This window comes from Lagopus muta, chromosome 7, assembly GCF_023343835.1.
Source record: "Lagopus muta isolate bLagMut1 chromosome 7, bLagMut1 primary, whole genome shotgun sequence".
Taxonomy (NCBI): Eukaryota; Metazoa; Chordata; class Aves; order Galliformes; family Phasianidae; genus Lagopus; species Lagopus muta.
The window spans coordinates 18837085-18855374 of record NC_064439.1 but is presented as its reverse complement, the minus strand read 5'-3'; the positions used below and the strand labels follow the sequence as shown (position 1 = coordinate 18855374).

At 33.9% G+C, this 18290-nt stretch overlaps 1 protein-coding gene across 1 annotated transcript in view; it reads left to right on the top strand.

Moving 5' to 3' along the window:
* MALRD1 (MAM and LDL receptor class A domain containing 1) overlaps positions 1-18290 on the top strand; it is a 203587-nt gene that overhangs the window by 129319 nt on the left and 55978 nt on the right. The window contains exons 29-32 of the mRNA XM_048950504.1: positions 3619-3747; positions 8735-8896; positions 11409-11566; positions 17384-17585. Of these exons, the coding sequence (XP_048806461.1) occupies positions 3619-3747; positions 8735-8896; positions 11409-11566; positions 17384-17585 (651 nt within the window). The remainder of the gene's footprint in view (positions 1-3618; positions 3748-8734; positions 8897-11408; positions 11567-17383; positions 17586-18290) is intronic.

Here is an 18290-nt window from a genome sequence, read left to right as displayed (position 1 = left end):
GGCCTTATTTGAACAGATTAAAGGAGAGAAAAAAAATATTGCACCAGGTTGGAAATCAAAACATCTCTACTATTGGGTCAAAAGAGAAAGCTTTAAAAGACTAGAAAAATATACATGTTAGTGACAGCTGGATTTTTTTTAGATGAACTTTTTGATATGTAACACTGAAAGGAACTTTTTGAGTGTTCTCTGCACTGGAATCAGACAGGGTGATACAGGGAGGAGAGAAAGGACCAAGAGGGATAAACCACATTGCTGAACAGTTTCAGGACTTCTTATCCTGTGATTGAACATGTTCATAATTATTGTGAAGCTGAATTTTTTGCAAAAGGATCACTTGATTTTTTTGCCCTGTCTGCTCCAAAGTAAAATCAGCAGGCTACTAAAGGATAAAACCTGGAATAAATAAATTCTCAGTTCCTCAATTCTGAGTGCTGCTCTTTAATGTCTTCTTTAGAATTAAGCAAAATATGTCAGCTTTTTACATCAGTACACACTGTGAATGAGCTCCTTATCTTTCTGATATAGCGTGCAGAAAAGCCTATATTTCACTTTTAAACAAATATAAAATCATAGAATCTTTTGGAAGGGACACTTAAAGGTCCAACTCTCCTGCAATGATCAGGGACACATACATGTGCTCAGAGCCCTGTCCAGACCTTGAGTACCTCCAAGGCAGGGTATCCATCACTTTTCTGGGCAATCTGTTCCAGTGACACACAACCCATACTTTTTTCTTAAATCCTGTGTGAATCTCCCCTCTTTTAGTTTGAAAAGCTTTCCTTCTGTCCAGTCACAACAGACCCTGCTAAAAATCCATCGCTTCTTTCTTACAGCCCCTCTGTAGATACTGAAAGGCCACTTTTAGGTCTCCCCAGATCCTTCTCTTCTCCAGGCTGCACAGCCCCAGCTCTCTCAGCCTGTCCTCATAGTGGAGGTGTTCCATCCCTGGGATCATTTCTGTGGCCCTCCTCTGGAAACCTCCAAAAGGTACACATTAGTCCTGTATTGAGGACTCATCTGGATGTAGTACTACAGAATTCTTGTCTTGTCTGGTATGTGTTCTTATGCTCCGTTATGTCAGTATTAGAAATTGAAAATATTTATTTATTAGTTTAATCTTTTATATTGCTTAAGCCAAAGTCAGTTCTATATTTCCAGAATTGTAGATGAATTTTCATTCTTCCAGTCATTGGTGGCCTTAGTCACCAACTCCTACTAACCTTGAGTTTCTTTAGGAAAATGACTGACAGAATTTTGTATTCGAAGGCAAAATTCTCTCTCTGGAGTTAATATAATATATTATATCAGCTGTTTATGTCGGAAACAATACATATCTTCAAATGAAATCAGGCTTTTTCAATGAAAAATACATTGAGTAGAATTCCCAGTGTTTTTTTATTGATTCCAATAGAACCTTGTTTGAAATTATATTTAGCTTGCATCAGTAGGAACTTTTCTTCTAGTTTTCCCTGCAGAAGATCGTCAAGGTCACTCATAGTCAGAAGCATTATTGATGAGTATGCTAATGGAGCTTTAATGTTATATAAAAAGTCATGTAAAAAGGGTATTGAACAGTTGGGTTAAGCAAATGACAAGCATGATGAAAATTGTGTATCATAAATGCTGAACTTCACAGTACTGAGTATAGTTGAGTTGCTGGTCTGATTAATCCTTCTAGGAGCTTATAATTCATACATTTTAATTTAAGTGAAGGGTGAAACTTGGAGAGTAATGGTCACGGAGTAATACTTTCAACAACGCTTTTTTCAGATACTATGAAAGAAGGAAGAGAGATGTCTTAAATCTGACACAACTTTGTAAAACAAGAGTGTTGTATTCTTTATCCTCTATTAGCAAATATAAAGAAAAGAAGTACATTTTCAAGTGTTCTTTAGTATGTAATCTTCCTGGTAATGGAAACAAAGTTTCTGAGTTCATATTGATCTATTCATCAACTATCTTCAAATGAATCTTGTCATGCCTGCACATTTCCAGAGTAATACACGAGCTAGTCTTTCATAGATAATTTAGAGATAGGAAATGGAGATATGTAAATGTATACCTTGTCATGAATCCAGATAAGAGTTAAAATGTGGTATGCATGTGTTTGTTCGTGTCCATGTTGCTTTTTCCTCTCTATATATACAAACACACATATTAGGAAGGACACTTTTGTCTTTGCTGGTACATTGAGAATTTGGCTATACAAAACAAAATATTTTGGAAAAAATATGACTGAATAAATGCATTTTCTTATAGCAGCCATTGTTAACATGCTTCTTTTGTAGGATTTAGTGATCCACAAGACAAGCCAATTCCATTAGTCTCTTAACAGCTACTTAGAAGACTACATGGTTCTTTTTCTGCACCATTCCACATTCTACCACATTGAAAAACAATACTCTGTCGTGTATGTATTTTGTTTTTGAAGTACTTCCATTTCATTTGGCATAGGGATTAGCATAACATGCAGTTAGTAGTTCCTACTTATCTAAAATCTGTCCAGTGGTAGTTTCTTGTGATATTCAAGTTTTCAGTAAATGTTGCAGTTTCAATAGGACATGAAATAAACAGATATGATAAGTTATTACTGTTTTCCTATGCTACAATAATATATATATATTTATGAGTAATTTCAAATTATTTGTTGTATGAGGCTTCTTTTTTTTTTTTTTTTTATATGAACTTCTGTTTGGTTACTTCTTGATGTTGAAGTTTTTTTGTTGTTCAAAAGGCAGTATTTATTGTTTTAATTTAGTTTTTTATCCAGTGTAAGAATTTAGGATAGAATGATTACGTACTCTGCAAAGGTGACATTTAATACCACAGCAGGAACTGTCAAACAGGAGTTAGATTATTTATTTAGTATGAAGATGTTGTGCAGATGCTTGTATGTTAATTCATATTTTTATTTTTAATTTTAATTATTTTTATCTCTGTCAAAGTCTCTGACAGAGTATCTATCATGCTATCCCTAAAAGTGATATAGGAATAAGGTCTTACTGAAGAAAAATCAAAGTAACAGACGTGTGACTCTGTGTTTGGACTTTGTCATTTTCATTGGTAGGGATACAAGTTTTATTAGGACTATATATGGATTACATGTTTTATCTTAGGATAAGCTAAGAAATAAATAGTACTAAATGCTAGATTCTGGTATGCTTGAAGGCCTGTAAAGTTCATTGTAAAAAAAATCCTGCACTAATATGTTCTAAAAGTAAATGATAGGGCAACACTACATTGTCTTGCTGCTTGCAAAAAGAAGTTATATTAAATCGTTAATGGATAATTTACCTGCTTTTTTAACATTTAGTGGATTCTATTTTAAGGAAATACACAACAAACACGCAGAGAAACAGTCATGCTCACACTGATATGAATTTCTTTCCAGGCAAAACATTCTTCCTGCAAGCTTTGGGACAGGCCAAGACAGTAGTCTGGGCATGCATGATGCACCGTTAAAAGAGTGGGACCAAATGACATCTGTTGGAAGCAATAAAACACTAAAGTCACGATGTGTAATAGATAAACAAATTAAAAAAGAGCATACTTGATTTAATACACAGCATACATGATTTAATTATAACACTGGTATAAATGTCCTGTTGGTTTCAGCTGGAGAGAATCCCAGAGAATGCCCTGCCTTTACAGATTTTGTGTGTTCGAATGAGGATTGCATAGAATCTCAGCTTGTTTGTGACTACAAACCAGACTGTGAAGACCTATCAGATGAGGCTGACTGCAGTAAGTATCTCACTGTGTGTTAATGCTACCTCCAGTTAAAATTATAACTTTTAATTTCTAGCATAACTCAAGTGGATTCATTCAACTGTTCAGAAGATAATTACAAGCAAGTTGCCTACTCCTCCAGCACAGAAGGTCTGACATTTTCAGATCCTAGTAGACGTTTACTGCACAAGAAGTGTGGTTTACGCACAAAAGTATAACCTGCTCATTACTAAGTTTATCTAGAAAAATAAATGAACAGTTAAATTTAAGGAATAAAATCAGTGGATTACAATTTAAATTAACACTGAACACTAATTTATTGAGCTTAAAATATTTTGACCTGTCAATATTGAATAAAAAAAAAATACAAATAAACGAATTAATGTACAATAACAGATTCTGTTATAAAAAACAGTTATGTAAAAACTGCTGTAAAAGCCTGTCTTTCAGATTAATGCTATATTTGCAATCTAATTTATGTTGCTACCATGTATTCATTGTTCTTTGTTCTTGATTTGACTACAGAGATATGATAGCCTTTTCTTCCTTTACATTATTATAGAGCAGTTGGAGAAAACCCAGTCTATATTTCTTGAATCCTTGTGAAGGCTGAGGCAAAACTTGCTTGCTAACACTATTTGAGACAGAAGGACACAACAATATTTTGAAACTCTGGATCAATTTAACAACATTTTCAATTTATGTTTGAAATTCGAAAGCAGAAAATCTTTGCACCCTTTTTCTTCCTTCAGTTCTTTGTTTATTGACTGTGACTCTCCGAACTAGACATTTGGAGCAGGAAGCCCATGCAATTCAGTAATAAATCTAATTCTTAATCGTTAAGCTGCAGTACCAAATTCTACCATACTGCACATATGGTCAAAAGCAATCTTGATAGGTAGCGAAAGTAAATGCATCACATACATAGATTCATTTTTGATACTGTGTTGAAGTCCAAGCTGAAGTCCAGCAACACTGGGTGCTCTCTTGAAAATCAAAGGTGTTTTCTCTCATGTAGCTTCTAAATGCTTTGACTGGACAGGGTACAGAAAAAAGGATCCTTTATCCAATTGTGTAAATTACAGTTTTAGCCAGAGAGATTTACAACCCTACATGAAGTTGTCACTGCAGGAGTGTAACTTGGAACTTCTCTCTTTCCAGTTGCTACTTCCTACATTGCTTTGTGCATCAGTGATTTTCTGTGAACAATATTAATGGATATGAAAAATTAGCTTTAAAAGGCCATAATTTTCAACTTTGTTTAAAAAAAAAAAAAAAAAAAAAAGCAGGACAAAATGTATTTCTTGTATATAGTATTCATATTATTTTCAGTTATTATACAAAGTAAATACAGTACAAATACACAATTAACTCAATCTTCCAACATTTTACAGACCCAACAGATACCCAGTTAAGGTTGAACTGCTGTCCAAAATAAACAGCATTCTAATGATACTCAGAAAACTATTGAGGAACTTGATTTATTCAGTAAATATTTTTGGAGGACATAGTAGTTTTCTTAGAGGGTGATTTCCTCTATTTTTGGAGGTGCTGTAATAGCATCAGCTTCCTCTTCTTTTTTTTCTAAATGTGGCCTCATCTTGAGTTGTGTGTGCAATTTTGGGCACCTCAGTACACCTCCTGGCATTCAAGGAGTTGGGACACAACTCTCAGACTTAGGGTTTGGTTATTTTGGGTAGTCCTGTGTAGGTCCTGTCCAGGAGTTGGACTTGATGATCGTTGTGGGGCCCTTCCAATTTGGGATATGGATACTATGATTCTATAATTCTTTGTCACCATATAGGTGGTAGAATTTCAGGATGTACCTGATATTGAATCACAGTAAAGCAACACGGTCTTTGCAATACCTCAGAAGACCTCCAATGCACTTAAAAAAAAAAAAAAAAAAAAAAAAGGAGAGAGAGAGAAAAGCAAACAGATATTCACTTTAAATAAATAGTTTGAAATATCCTTTTATAGTTTGAAATCAAGACAATAGTAGATGGAAAAGATGTGGTCTCAAAAAACTGTTTTTACTCTTAGGTCTTACTGTTGCTGAGGAACAGAAATACTGTAATCTGGTATACTTAGATAAGCTACAGGTATAGTCTTGCCTTGTCTGATATTTCTTAGTTCTTACAGATGAGGTCTGACAATTGTATAAACACACCTTTCCCTAAGCATATATTCTATAGAACGGAATAAACATAATTAATGGGCAATAGATAAATATTTTATTTTTTTTAATCTTCAATCCCTCAGAAAATGGTACTGAAACTTTTGTTTTTAGCCACTAGCTACCTGATATCTGCTTTGAAAACATTATCCACAGTACATTTATGATTATGAAGTTGATTCAGTTCAGCAGAATGTACAAGGGCTTCTCTGAAAGAAATGCCTCCTATTTTATTATGTTGGCCCATAATGTCGGAGGTGGATATTGTTGGTATAGCATAGTGGTTAAACTTCAAGATCCAAACTCATTTCACATTCTGCTATAGTTTTATACCAGTATAACTCCAAATAAGCCAATGGGCCACAATCTACTCAAGAGCAATTCCTCTGTGCAGGATTTACAACAGAATCTGAGTAGAATGAATTGTATCCATGTAGCCTAGTAGAGCCTTAAAAAAAAAAAAAAAAGAAAAAAAAAACCATAAACTCACAAAAATTACTTTCTCTATGCCTTGTTCCATTCAGTCAGGCAATCTAGCAAAATTTTCATTCTCTTTCAATAACCCTTTGGAAGTACTGAGGTGAAGAAAGCACACATGAAAACAGTTTCAATTTTCACGAACTGCATTCAATTATATACCTGGGTTTGATTAATAGCAAAATTCAGCATTGATGAACCAACTAGTGAAGTGCTTAAATTATTGAAATGAAGGCAGTTTTTCAGATAAATGGAACAATCATCTGATGGCTTCTAAGAAGGTTCTGTTTACCCCTAAAATAAAAAATATGTATCAGGAGACTCCATCAAGGCTGTAAATATTGTTCATAAATATTTATTAATAATTGCATTCAGAATGTACTGTTAAAGATATTAGGGTAAAATTCCTCGAGTCAGGCAATCTACTATGAACAGTATAAATTCCAAATACATTTGTACTTTGATCTTGTTAGAACTGTATGAGAAAATTGTACTTGCTGTTGAGATTAATGGGTTCTCTCCTTTGCCCTAGCTGCATGAAAGGCTATTTAGTGGTAAAGCTATGCTTTACTGAGTTTCCATTAAGTTTGTAATGCAGTGTCAGTGTTGTTGCTCAGTGTATTTGTGTACTCCTTTCGCAATTCCCAAAGGCCAATCTGCAAACAGCTCTAACAGAATGATTGGGGTTGGAAAGCACTTCTGCAGATCTAGTCCAACATCCTGCTCAAAAAAGTGTACACTGGAGAAATTCATCCAGGGCTGTGAAAGTGATATTTAGAATACGTTAAGACATATTTTAGAAATTATATCTTCAAAAGGGGAGACTACACAACTTCTGTGAGTAATTTGAACCAGTACTTGACAAGTCCAACAGTAAAATATAAAAAATTAAGAAGTATGTTTTTTGGTCTTTAAACAAAATTTCCTGCTTTTTTAACTTGTTCTTGTTGCACCTTGTCCTGACATGGGGCACCACTGAGAAGAAGCTGGCTTTGTTTTCTTTACACTCGCACAGCAAGTTTTTATATGCACTGACACCTACTGTGCTGCTCTACTTTGGGCTGAGAAGTCCCAGCTCTCTCAGCCTTTCTTCATGAAGATGCTTAGTAAGAGTACAGTGGACTACCGAGCAGTACAGAACCTTCTCCTAGCATCCAGTGAGATAAAGGTTTTTTCAAACTTATTCTTTTTTTCATCCTAGACATTTTTTTACTGAAGAGACGAAAGGGGTTACGGTGAGCATGTGTGCAGATCTTGGTCAGGCAGAACAGATTTATGACAGTGTTGTTATGTTTGCAAAGAAAAATGGCAACGTTTTTTTTCTTGTAGCATCAAAGCAGGAAATAGGAAAAAAGCCTATCAGATGACTAAAAATTAAACTTTTATATGTAATTTTTTTTTCTATCTACATCTGTTATATCTATACAATGGTACATAAATAATTGTATTTTAATGTTGTAGTATAGCTCTACATGAAGAAATGCACTCTAAGTCTTTACATCTGTTTGGAATTCTGAAATATTTACAGGCAGACCTGCCTCTGAAATGCACGACTGGTTATGATGGCTAATAATTTGGAACCTTTCCCCAGAGTCTTTTACAGGCAAAATGTGCTCTCAATTTGCAGTCAGGTAGCTGACCCTGCTCAAATTCTAACCTGAAAAAACTGAAAATTTTGCTCTTGGAAAATTCAGCTCTTGGGTATAGTAATCAAAGAACAGTTGTAACTAAGGAAAAGATTTTTAGAAGCAAAAGTAGAATTTCTGATAGCGTTTGAATAATCTCTTCCATAGCATTTGTAAAATTTCGTTGAGTAATTGTTCTTCAAAAGTCACTTGAAAAATAAGTGACAGATCCAGAAACAGGAAGTTTAACAGTGATCTTTTTAATTTAGTCCAGTGTCCTAATAGCTAGAACTTCTGTCTCATCATAAAGCTGCCTTCACATGTAACAATAATAAGAGTGATCCAATGTATGTTCATGAAAACCATCACTGGGCTAGTGTTCAATTTTACTTCAGATTTTGCTGCACATCATTCTGTTTATTCATCTTGAATAATAGCTAAAATTAGGGAAGTTATCAATTTGTCCACAAGATTTACCTGGACACATGTCTTCAACAACTGCTTCTACTTGCCCAGGAAGAAATGGATGGTGGGTTTTGTGTTTTGTTGTTGTTCTTGTTCGTTTTGTTTGTTTGTTTGGTTCTCATCACTAACATATTATTTATGTCCACTTATGGGAAAACAGAGAATCATGATATTAGCAAAATAGAATCCTCTCCTTTACCATGTTCAGTATGTCCATTACATTCTTGTAGAACTGAGGTGAGGCTTTCTATATTTTCAGGTTACTACACAAGCATTCCTGGAAGTTGTAACTTTGAAACACAAGAGCAAGAATGGACAACTGTATGTGGATTAACACAAGACTCTGGGGATGACTTTGACTGGAATGTTAGCAGTGCTGGTGTCACTGGAAAAATGAGTCCTGGTACAGACCATACACCAGGTATTCATCTGGGATACAGCAGAACTCTTTTAAAACTATGCAACATACTTCTATAAAACCACTATATTTTTAGAAGTCATCAATGAAAAAATTTATTAAGAGTTTATTTGAAAACTATTGAAAGATACAGATACTAATATTTTAATACAAAATAAAAGGGGATATATTTTTCAGTAATAGTAAGGTACTAAATTATTGATATTAATATTGTCAATGTTTCAAATAATCTACTTCTCCTAGAGTATTGTACAGTGATGATGATTAATGAAGTCCTGGAAAACATGCTGTTTATTCACTGATCCTTAAAGAGCAGTTGAGGAGTCTGTGCGGGTGTATGTGAAATGCTTAAGATTCATAAGTAGGGTCTTAACTTTTCTCCTTGATTTTGGCTTGAGAGAAATTTAATTTCTTCCATAAATATCCCAATTTTTATTTCAGAATTGCTTCGTTGTATTGTAGAAATTTTAATGGTTGGGAATCCTATTGTAGGTTTTCGTATGAGCAAAGAATTTTTTGTATTCAACGTAGAAGTGTCACAATATCTACAGTTTTTCTTTGAACTGTTAATCAGTATGAGCTCCATGTTTTAAGTTTTTTTGTTGTTTCACATTTCAAACTAAACAAAGACATCAGCAGGCGGCTGCAGCAATTTCTGTCCTACACATTAATCTTTCCTTTTCATTTACCAGATCCTACACCTGCTGCAGAAGCTGCTAGCCAAATCATGAGGAAAATGCTTAACTGCCACCAATCACAGTTTGTCACTTTAGAAGAAGCAGATATCTATGCTAGTCTGTGTTGCCATTGGCTGTAAATGTGGAAATTCATTCCTCTTGAAAAGGGATGGAACAGAGAGAGATAGAAACTAATGCACCTATTCCAGGCAAGCTGTTCCTTGCAAATCAGTGGTCTGATTTGCTTTCTTGCTCTTCCTTTGATGCAGTGTAATGATAAACGAAACACTAGCCCTCAGCTCTTCAATAAGATATAGTATATTTTTCCATTTCAGTTCCTTAAATTCAATTGATTTATCTTTTCATCTTTGAAATTACCTAGCAATCATAAGAAAAATAAAGTTAATAAAAAGAGGAGATAAAGAAAAATGGAATTTCAGCAAATGTTTTCACAAAATTGCCTGTTTTTGTAATTTACTTGTATATGAAGTGAGCAAGAAATTTACACATTAGCTATAATGAAAAGGAATCGCTTGTCAGAATTGCGAGCAGTCTAGATACTGACTCCCTGTTATGTACAGAAATATCTGTCAATCCATTCAGAATGTTAATTTCTGAAAATTTTACATTATTTTAACAGAACAACTTACTGCGTTAGTATAGTCTCTAGGAGAAGATAAACCCTGTGATTTAAATACGAAACCTTTAGCGATAAATAACAGCTGTGTTTCAACTGTGTAACATTATGCAATCTGGCCACGGTGCAGTTTATTCAGGTCTCACTTGTAAAAACTTTCATTTCCATAAATTTCCATATCGTAATTTTTTCTCTTGTTCCAAAGCAAGGCACTTTCAACCTTCTACCACAGTATCCGTGAGGTATTTAAACACTCAAAGGATGTAGCTGTTCAAGTGCAGAACATTTCAACCTCACAGACTTCAACACCTGGAAAAGCAGATTTATTTCATTTTCATTGCCTATTATGTATATAATTTTGCCATATATCATATATTATTTATCAAGGAGGCAGACACCCTGTTATCACAGTTCATTCCTTAGTATGCAAATTTTTGGAATCATTATATTTATGAATAATATGGTATATCCATGTAATTACAGTTTTGCAAATATTTTTTTCTCAACTGAGAAAATTTGTTTTCTGAAAAAGTTTGAAGCTTGACATGGCACCTAGATAAACCTATCTGAAAATCATTTCAAAAATTATTGCTTCAAGGGCAACAATAGAAATAGACTATTTCTTTGATAGATACTACTTATTGCAAATTATCCAAATTCTGGGTTTCATTTGACTGGTATCCAAAATCAATATTTGTCTCTCTGAACTAATGCTCTCTAAGGCCTGTAAGCTTTTGTAAGTAGACTTACCAGTTCTGTGTACCAGCGCATTCCAGTATTTCATATGTTTATGCAGTTGAGGAACAGAAAGAATTGGCTGACTCTCTGAATACTATCAAAGAAGAGCTAGGTAGTTTGGGACAGTAACGTTTGAAGTTCATAAACAGGACCTCCTCCTTACTGACTTTTTCAGGATCTGTGAATGAATGTCAGTGTTTGCAACATGATTTAAATTTATTACTGTGACATGAATCAAGTATCTAAGCAAGGATGAAAAGGCAAAGTGAAGTCTGCAGAATGTTATATTAATATTGAATGTAGTAAACACAAACAGGCAAAGGTTTAACATCTCTAATTGAGGCTGGGTATACATGCATGTCGTAAAAGATAACAGTACCTGAGGTGTTAAAAAAGATTATCCTCTAAAGCATAAAGTAGCACTGAAAAACTTTAAGTGTTTTTAACCTTTTTTTTCACTAAGGTAAAGGACAGCACTTCTTGTATGTAAACTCAACTGCACAGGAAGAAGGAAGTAGAGCCAGGATAATCACTACCAAATTCTTCCCAGCCAGCCTTGGGGTCTGCAGAGTTCGATTCTGGTTCTGGATGTTTGCTTCTAGGCAAACAGGAGTCTTAAAGGTAAGAGAAAATCACTTCCACTAAATCATGCCATAGTAATACTTCATTAGTAGTGGTTTGAATTTCAGCATCTGAAGTGATCTCAGTCTCAGAGACTGTTAGCTGTACTTCACCTCAGCTTCACTTTCATCACAACAATACACGAAAAAATTCTGTCAACTTTAACAATAATGACTTTGTTCTAGTCTTATTTTCACTTGAAGTCCTTTTACTACCTATACAGGAATTAACATTGCCTATCTCACTATCAAAAACTATCAAAACCTTCTTTCCTGTCTACTCTGTGTACTCTTCCTACTCTAGGGAACCTACTTTAGCAGGTGGCTGGACTAGATGGTCTCCAAATGTCTCTTCCAACCCCTACGATTTTGTGAATCTGATTCTGTGATAGTTCATCATAATTTTTTTTAAGCAGTTTTCATACAACAAGCTTGTAAATTTATTATTTGAACACAGCTTTTAAAATACTACGTCATGCCTTCAAACCTATTATTCTTCTCAGTTTACATTACTTATCCCTCCACATATTCAAACTCTGCACATTCAGATTAAGAAAATAGAACAGCAGGTAAAGGTCAAGAGCAGTTACAGATTAAATTGAAGTAAAAAGCACACAGTGATTATCTTTTGGATCTGTTGGTAATTATCCATGTAATATTTGTTTTAAGTTCAGTATGCAAGAATGTAGACAAGATTTTTTTATTTAAGGAGTTTGTAAACTGGAGTTTTTTCAATCATTGCAGAACACTTAGAATTAGTAAATAAGTAGAGTTCTGTATGTGTTTAGGTGCCAGCCAAAGTCTGCTTTACTTTTTTCCTTTTTTTGTTTCTTAAACCCCTTTCAAACAAACTAGTTAACTTTGATTAGCTTTGATTTCAGAAAAGAGATCCATTAAGAATTTTCTTAATCCAGCACACAAGTTTTCCTATCAGCAGCATTGCTTTTTTTTTTTTTGGTGTAGAAACACATTAAAACATCAAGAATAAAAAGGAACTGCAATCAGTTAAATAATAAAAAAATGTCCAAAAGATTATACAAAAAAAAAAAAAAAGGAAAGCCAAAAAGGTAACAGCCCAGTGAAGATTTTTGCTCAGGCAATGGAGGTGAAAAAAGTCAAATTGTAGTAGGAAATCTGAATATTGTGCTGGAATATAATAATGTCACTACTACAGCTGATATTACAGGCATTATCTGATATACAGCTTTCTGCAACATTCTTGTCAGATCTGTATTAAAAGAAAAGACTGCAGAGAGAGAATATATGCAGAGATGAATGTTTAAAATGACTAAATCTGTAGAAAGAAATATAAAAATGAATGATGTCTCAATGTAAGTAGATGTAGTAGAGCTTCTCAAAATAATGTAAAGCAAGAAAAAATGTTATGGAAATAATTCTATTTTAACACAACAAAGGGAACATTCATTGAGATTAGAGAAAGAAGAATTAAAAGTACTTTCTCTTCTTTATTCAAAATACATATTTCAGTGACAGATTTCTATTACCATAAACTTTGTAATTTTTTACAGGGAAGCAAAAGCATAGGGTATTATTGTTATTAACTTTAAAAAGGTTACAATATTCACAAAAACTCCTCTTGCATTAAGATAGAATGAATGCTATTTTTAAAAGATCTGAGTACTAATGCTTTGGGATATCAGTCAACTAGTAGCCAACAAGATAAGAAAATAATTTCATAATGATTTACTACAAAGCATAAGATTTTCTTAGAAGTAATTGGCAACAGCCTTTGAGAGTTGATTTATTCAGCATTAAAAACAGGACTAGTCTGATATATTAATTAATATACTCTTAAAAGGAAATAATTCTAAATATATGTGATTTTTATTGTGTAAATCCTGCAAATGTAAATTTAAAAACATACATTTTTCTTCAAGTTTGGTAACTGTTTAGTTGTTTTTAATGAAACAGTAGAGACATTGCAGCATGAAATCAAGGTTATTTTAACATCTATTGTGTTCCAGTGACAATCCTATTTTTCATGTGTCAGAGAGACAGAAAGCATTCTGCTTTCATTAAACTGTGGCATGCTTTTTCTATTAGTTTATTCCAGGAGTTTGTGAGTTTGTCATACAGTTGAGAATTAAAGCCAATGTTAATTCCCGAAGTGATAGTATAATTCTAATATATTAGTCTTCTGCCTTGATATTTGTTGATACTAAAGGAAATGAGGTGCAATAAATTTTTGAGTAGGATGGCTCAATTTTACTAAAAATGGCTATGTTTTTCATTGCTTCAAACTCATATTTAAGGCAAGAAAAAGAAAAGAGGCACCACTTCAAGTGTTTCTCCAGAATAATAATAAATGGTGATTCTATTTTGCTAATCTGCTCATGGGCTTTAGAGAAACAATTTCATTGCTCCTGTATTTCCTATAGATCCTAGTAAGTGTACAAAGATGACTGCCAAGGAACGAAAATATTTGGAAGACATGACCTTAAGGATATGGAATAGAAAACTTAGCAGCTTTATTCACTGGAGTCGTTTTTTTAACTGACACGTCTCTGTTGCCTAGTATATGTTGCCTTTCCCAAGATTCTCCTGCTTCCTAGGCTGGTGATTTAAGAAAGTATGGTAGGAACATGGGGAGAACACCCTCTTCAGAGTTACTTTGACTTCTTGGTTATTAGCCAATTAATTAACCTTCCAGATGGAACATAGTACCTTCCTGTATAACAACTACTAGAGTCAGGGAAAATCAGGAAGATTCTTGAAGAGTCAACGTGAGGGTATGAGACAGCCACATGAGTTCTACTGCTGATGACTAAGTAGAAAATTACAGTTTATATTTTGTGACCTTCAAAAGCATACACTTTCCTTACCCTCAAAATGAGATGAATTAAGGAGTCTCTAACACAGAGAACATGCTGTGGAGAATTAAAACTGAGTCATGATTTTAAGCAGGGGAATGGGATTTGTGAAAGAATGCCATTCACATATGGACCACAAATGAACCAGCTGGTAGAGGCACCTTGGAGAAAGACCAAGTGGTGGCTATAATAGCTTCTCTCATGCATTTGCCTTTTGAAGATTATCATGCTAAATTCTTCTTAGAATCTCCATGAAGTGTGTATTGGGATATTTTCAGTCTTCAGCTTTTAACTCCACAGTAAATGAAGTGATAGTTCTATTTTTGCTGATTCCTGTTCTTTGTGATATAGACTGTGTATGAACTCCAGAAAGTGTGTCAGTACAAACTGGCTAGTTAGTGCAATATATGCTTACACTGAAATTAAAATGATAGTATTTACCTTACAGTTAGTTTGAGCATGCTCTCCACAGCCTGGTAGATAGTTATTCAACAGGATTTTCACCGAAGGTGCAGACTTAGATTTACTGTTATTGTTTGGTTGGGTGGGATTCATTTTATTAGCTTTTTCCTGTTTCAAGCCTTAAATTGTTTCCACCAGGCTAGCTAGTGTGCAATTTGTATGTTGCTTTGTGGGGAGGTGTTGGAAAATCTCTGAAGGCACTAAGCATTACAGCACTCTAACTTTCGAGGGCACTGGAGAGCTTTTCTACCATTCATGTGCTGCGTATGTTTACAGATGTACTAACTCAGCACTGCTGAGCAGAAACTGAGGATTATTCTCATTTCATTCTATGTCAGCCTTACTCAGCAATTATACGATGTGTATCCTTATGAAAAAGCAAAAGTCTTCTGTACACTAAATAAACTCAAAAAATGCTTCAAACTTCAGAGACAAAAGTAACCTTTGTGAAGGATACACCACGACATCTTTTACTTTCTGTGGGCATAATCTGAGAGATCTATATTCCAAGCAAAAGAAACAGACGCCATTTTTCTGAACTCAGTTGTAATCTCATCTGATTTACCATATATTTTAAATTACATATTTTTTCAGAAATTTCAGCTTCAGTTTTTAAGAGGCATACAGAAAAATAACCACTTTCTTGATTAAGTAGTGGATAAAGACTTGAGGAAGTAAAGTAAATGCGTTCAGGAGCACTGCAGCAGAAAGTTTATTTCTCATACTTGGCAGAAATTTCTAGGCTGGCTTGCGTGTACACAGCAGTCTGTATTCCATTTGAGATCAGTCTCCATGTAGACATGATGTACTTCTCAGTACATACAAAGACCTGCTCAAGCAGGTAGCATGCTTTGAAAAACCTCTCCTACCAACTTGATGATAAAGCAGACATAGAAACATCTGATTTTAAACTGTGAGACAGCCTTCAAATAAAGAGATTCTAGTATTGTCTTCAAAAGTGTTTGGTTCTTCCCACAACAGTTGTTTGTTCATCTGTGAAACTTTCTATTAGGTGTACCAAATGCAATATTATTATCTCAGTATTAGCCTTCAAAAAAAAGAAAATGTCATTGCATGACACAGTAATGGCTAAAACCAACTAATACTGTTGTGTGTTGTAAAGATTTAGAGTAATGAGACTGTAATATTTCATGATTGGTGAAACAGTGAATGGTCCCTGTGATATACATACCGTTGTTGTAACATAGTCTTGACTTTGCCTGCAATTAGTCTAATTGGGAGATTCAGCTTATTAAGGACTTATGACCTGATATTGTGAATGCAAATAGTTTTTTTTTTTTCATTTTTTTAGAGGCTTAATTCAGCTATTTTTTTCTCAAAATTCAGCATGCTTTTTAGCTTTTTGGAAGACTGTTGCTGGATAGTGCTGTTACACAGTCCTATAATACAACATCAAACTTGGCTATGTTAGGTACTAATTTGGATTATTGTATGATAATCCTCTTGCTTCTCCTTTCTTCCAAAACAGAAACAATGTACAATTTTTTGGTCATTAAAAATATTTTGGTCAATGCAGTAACTTCTGTAAAGTATGTGGTTTGGGTTTTTATCTTGTTTGTCTTACTAAGCTGGCTGGGAAACTCAAAGATATTTAATTACACATATAATTGATATGGATTTAAGTTTATAACTTTCTTCAGTCTCAGATTTTGTGGGATTCTTTTCATGTTCCATTGTTTAAGTGGGATGTTAAAGCAGAAACATGAACCACCAGGTCAACTAATGAATAATTAGATTATAAACTTGAGAGAATTATAGTGTTCAAAGTGTGAAGAGGAGAGGATAATAATTAAAATGTTCTGTCTCTTAAAGAAATAATTATCAGCTGGAATGGTTGGAATATGCTGACTTTCATTGCTCCAACTCTTTTTCATTATATCTGACCCTGGTTTAAATTGTTTGAGGATTTTGAACACCTGAATGAGAAATGCAATCTACACAATTTCCAGAAGCCTGTGCATGACATTAATCCACCAAGTGTTTACCTGTGAATTCACTTGTCATTCCTATTTCTTTCAGCAATTTTCTTTATTTTATATTTGTTCTTGCTAAATATGTTTAGGTTAACTTACCATGAAACATAGTATAAATTAATTGTACCAAACTAGAGGCTTTAAAGCTGAATACTGAGCCGATCATCTATGTCTCCAAAATCTTCACCTAGTCTATCAATTTTAAGAAGTGCATATTTTAGAAATGAAAGGGTAGCTCTTGAACATTCTTAGCCTTTTTTCAGTGTTTAGATGAAATTTGGGTTAGGTCTTTAGTCCTTAGCTTCTCTTTGATGAGACAGTCTGTAGGGTTTCCAAGTAGTGATTCTCTTAGCAATTCTTTTTTTTTTTTTTTCAGAGTAGCTTTTTACTTGCAGCTGAGTTAGAAAGAGCAAAAGTATTTAATAATTTTTGCATCTCACCAAGAAAGCTATATTACTCTGGCTAGACCTATTCCTCTGTCTCTTCTTCAGCACTGAATCAATTACATCTCTTGGACTTCTTGGTCAACAGGTATACTCAGTTGAAGAACATGGAATGGATATTCTTATGTGGTCTTCTAGCAAAAATGAAGAAAACAAATGGATGTATGCAAATGTGGTCCTTTCCAGTAATGCTCCTTTCAGAGTTGCCTTTGAATTTGAGGTGGGGCAGAGTGAACCCACAGAATTTGCTCTTGATGACATTTCTTTCACCCTAGAGTGTGTGGATGGAGGTATGTTATTACAGAAATATTTACAATACTGTTATATTTTTAGGCTGAAGAGGAAAACTGTTATTGCATATTGCATTGAACATCTCAAATAGTATGATCTGGCTTCTGCCACACAAACTAACTGAATCGAACTCTGTAAAGAAAATTAGTTGAATTCTAATACCTTATGAAGCCATATGTATTCTGTAAGAAAGTCAATTATTTCCTTAGCAAATTAAATGCCACATATGATAAATTATTAAAATTTATTAATAATTAATAATATTAAAATATTAAAATTTATGTGCAAATAGAGATTCTAATAAGAATGTAAACCATTCCTAATCTAAGATTTCTCTATAAATCTTTATTCATAAGGATTCATAAGGATAAGGCCACAAAAGATTGTGGCTAAACAAATTCCAATGCAGACGTTATAAAAATGTTCTTGAATAGCTAGAAATCTATACTGCTCTTATTGTTCAGACTGTGTATTGAGTTAGTTGTGAATCTATTCAGTGCACTGCTTTGTTAATTTTGATGATTAAGCAGCTCCTTGAAGAACTAACCCCACAGAGATTAAAACAAGAAGTGAAATATATATTCAAGTAGGTGACATTTACTTAGATCTCAATCTGAAAAAAAAATTTGATTTTCCAACCAGTAGGCTAGCTAAGGAAAATACTGTTTTGGAATGTATTATAATGAACTGCAACCATGTACATA